Source organism: Eulemur rufifrons, chromosome 1, assembly GCF_041146395.1.
Source record: "Eulemur rufifrons isolate Redbay chromosome 1, OSU_ERuf_1, whole genome shotgun sequence".
Classification (NCBI taxonomy): Eukaryota; Metazoa; Chordata; class Mammalia; order Primates; family Lemuridae; genus Eulemur; species Eulemur rufifrons.
The window spans coordinates 6079115-6082947 of record NC_090983.1 but is presented as its reverse complement, the minus strand read 5'-3'; the positions used below and the strand labels follow the sequence as shown (position 1 = coordinate 6082947).

General features: G+C 45.4%; 1 protein-coding gene across 1 annotated transcript; it reads left to right on the top strand.

Annotated features, from left to right (window-relative positions):
* Positions 1-2430: 2430 nt before the first annotated feature.
* Positions 2431-3485, top strand: LOC138381543 (UDP-glucuronosyltransferase 1A8-like). Its single transcript, XM_069465843.1, has one exon. The coding sequence runs from the start codon at positions 2595-2597 to the stop codon at positions 3474-3476; it is 882 nt and encodes a 293-aa protein (XP_069321944.1). The 5' UTR covers positions 2431-2594; the 3' UTR covers positions 3477-3485.
* The last annotated feature ends 348 nt before the right edge of the window (positions 3486-3833 follow it).

The following is a 3833-nucleotide window of genomic DNA, read 5'->3' as shown; positions in this document are numbered from 1 at the left end:
TCTCACCATAAAGTAACCTAGAGAAATGATACTGTTAAGACTATGAAAGGGAGAGAGACCAATTTACTATTCATTAAGTGGAAATGGACCATCTTAAAGGTGACATCTTCCTAGTCTTGAGGTGGAGTAGGCAGAGGAGGAGGAGGAGGAGGAAGACGAGGCGTTGGTCTTGCTGTGTCAGAAGAGGCAGAGGGGGAAGAGGCGGAGGGGCTGGAAGGGGAGGCAGGAGAGACAGGCACACTTGGTTTAATTTACAGAAATACATCATGATTTCTGTCTGACTGTTTTGCTTGTTCATTCCTTAAAATGTGCGTCTACACACTACCAATCCTTCTCCCACTGTTTGCTTCCCTTGCAGTGAGTGTCCGTAGCACAGAAGGGTCCTTGTCATAGAGCAGGTGAAAAGCAGTCTGGAGTAACTGCCACTCTTCTGCCATGTTGTCTAATGTGCATTTGGTTTGGGCACCGCTTCCTCCTCACCTTCTCCCTCGGCGTCTGGCCCTGGTCCAGAGCACTCCTGTCCAGCAAGTCGTCCTCTGTGAACTGCCCAGTGTGCTGTGCACGAGCTCTTGAATTCCTCCAAGACCCATGTGTTGCAACACTTTATGCCCCACCTTTTTTTCTGTTTTCTTTGGCGACATCCACAGTCTCCTACGAGATTTCCTCGCACAACAGCTGGACACGGTTTTCTACATCAGGAACTCACTGTTTCAGGCTTGATGGCTTTCACAGCTTTTTGTATCACAGCAACTGCATCTTCAGTGGTGAAATCCCTCTGCATTTTCCTGATGTTCTCTCTGTGGGACCGTCTTCCATAGCGTCGACAATCCTTTGCATATGGTGCTTTGTGCAATGAGCCCTAAAGGCCCTTGTGAGCCCTGATCTAGAGGCTGAATTTGAGACGTTGTGCTTGGGGCACATAGAGCACTTTGACGCCTTCCGTGTTCAACTCATGGGCTTGTGGGTGGCCAGTGGCATTGTCCAATATCAAAAGAACTTTGACAGATAGTCCCTTACTGGCAGGGTTGTTTCTGAGTTCAGAGACAAAGCATCGATGGAACCCATCCAGAAAAAGTGTTATTGTTGTCCAGGCTTTCTTGTCGTACAGCCCAAAAACTTATCTTTTCCTCCGGGGTTAGCGTCTTTGCAGATAAGGGCAGTCTTGATCATAAACCCAATGGCATTTGCACAAACAGTAGAGTTAGGCTCTTCCTTCCTGCCTTAAACCCTGGTGCTCGCTTCTCTTCCTTAATAATAAATGTTCTTTGTGGCTTTTCTTCCCTCAGAATAGGGCACTTTCATCTGCATTAAAAATCTATTCAGGCCGGGCGCGGTGGCTCACGCCTGTAATCCTAGCACTCTGGGAGGCCGAGGTGGGCGGATTGTTTGAGCTCAGGAGTTCGAGACCAGCCTGAGCAAGAGCGAGACCCCATCTCTACTAAAAATAGAAAGAAATTATATGGACAGCTAAAAATATATAGAAAAAATTAGCCGGGCATGGTGGTGCATGCCTGTAGTCCCAGCTACTCGGGAGGCTGAGACAGGAGGATCCCTTGAGCTCAGGAGTTTGAGGTTGCTGTGAGCTAGGCTGACGCCACGGCACTCACTCTAGCCTGGGCAACAGAGCGAGACTCTGTCTCAAAAAAAAAAAAAAAAAAAAAAAATCTATTCAGGGGGATATCCTTTCTCCGTGATGATTTTCTTAATGGCATCTGGAAACTGGTCTGGTGCCTCTTGTCCAGCAAAAGCTGCTTCTCCTGTCATCTTGACATTTTAAGAGTCCAACCTCTTTCATGAAATTATCTTTGCTGGCATTAAATTCTCCAGCTTTAGATCCTTCACCTTCCTTTTGCTTTAAATTGTTCTGCAATGGCTTTGCTTTCTCTGGTATCACAGAGAGACTACAGATATGTCTTTCTTGTAGTAATCCTTTATCCACAAAAAGTCTGCATTTTCCATACAAGATAAAAAGGTATTTCACAACAAGTGCACAGTCTGGGTGCTTGCTGGTGGAGTTGCAGGGATGGCTGCTCAGATTTCATTTGTGAGTGAGAGTGTGTGTGTGTGTGTGTGTGTGTGTGTGTTTTGACAGTCGTCCTTATGTTAAGGACCTTGCTGTCTGTCCTTGGGACAGGCAATGCCAATTTCTTTCTGGACAGAGTGTTCTTGTAGTTTGAGGATAAGATCCAAATTATTCTTTGGGACAGATTTCTTAAACGCAACATTTATTGTTGTACTTATCTTCTCTCCTTTTTAATTTTCTGTATTTTGTTCTCTCCTTTTTATCTTTCAGTGTTCAAAGTCCAAAGACCGCTCAATAATTTTGTTTCTAAAGTCACACTGCAGTACTGGGCATGGTCTATTTGTAAGGCAAAGGTAATAAGCTAGTCTTATCCGGAGAACATATAAATGTGTATCTCAGCAGATATTATGGTCCTTATCAGTAAATGATTGGCCGTGTGTGTGGCTTTTTAATGAACATGTGGGTACACGCCCTGTGTCGGGTGCAGGTTTTGTGCCTGCACTGCTTCCGCCTGCTGCTTTGCAGAAGCTGAGAACCAAGTGGCTGGTTTGCTCCAGGCTGCGGTTCTGCCATGGCTCCTGCAGCGCTGCCCGGGCTCCTTCCCCTGTGTGTGTGTCTGCTGCTGATGCCTGGCCTGGCCCAGGCAGGCAAGCTGCTGGTGGTGCCCATGGACGGGAGCCACTGGTTTACCATGCGGTCGGTGGTGGAGAAACTCATCCAGAAAGGGCACGAGCTGGTTGTGGTCGTTCCAGACGTCAGTTGGCACCTGGGACAATCCATGAACTTTACAGTGAAGACTTATAAAACTTCTTACACCCTGGAGGATTTGGACCGTGATTTCATGGATTTTAGCAATGTTCACTGGAAAACTCGTATACAAAGTTTATTTCCCCTGTTATGGAGTTCTTCCATGGGTTTGTTTGACTTATTTTATTCACACTGTAGGAGTTTGTTTAATGACAAAAAATTAGTTGAATACTTAAAAGAGAGTTCTTTTGATGCTGTGTTTCTGGATCCCTTTGATTTGTGTGGCTTAATCATTGCCAAGTACTTTTCGCTCCCCTCTGTGGTCTTCAGCAGGGGAGTATTTTGCGGTTATCTTGAGGAAGGTACACAGTGCCCGGCTCCTCTATCTTATGTCCCCAAAGCTGTCTTAGGGTTCTCGGATGCCATGACTTTCAAGGAGAGAGTGCGGAACCATATCGTCCACTTGGAGGAGCATTTGTTTTGCCACTATTTTTTTAAAACTGGGTTAGAAATTGCCTCTGAAATTCTCCAGACACCTGTCACAGTATATGACCTCTTCAGCCATACATCAATCTGGCTGCTGCGAACAGACTTTGTTCTGGACTATCCCAGGCCTGTGATGCCCAACATGATCTTCATCGGTGGCATCAACTGCAAGCAGGGAAAGCTGTTGCCTGAGGTGAGTTGTCTCTCTTTTAGCTCATGAGGAATTATCTGACTTTGGACATTAAAAAAAGAATAAAGATTCCTTCCTTAGCTGTGATTTGTCATTTGCATCTGTTGGATTTGGAATTCTTTCTATTTTAATGAATTATTTTGTGCCAGGTCACTTAATTGTGGGTTAGTAAACATTACAAATCTGCCCCGTTGATGTGTATATGTGTACCCTTGATATAGTTGTACATAATTTTTAGGCTGTATTGTTTGTAAATAGAAATGGGGTTTTTCTGTGTTGCCCAGGCTGGCCTGAAATTCCTGGGCTCCAGTGATCCTCTTGCTTCAGGCTTCTGTGCAGCTGAGATTACAGTCTTATGCCACCATGCCCCACTAGAAGCCTGGAATG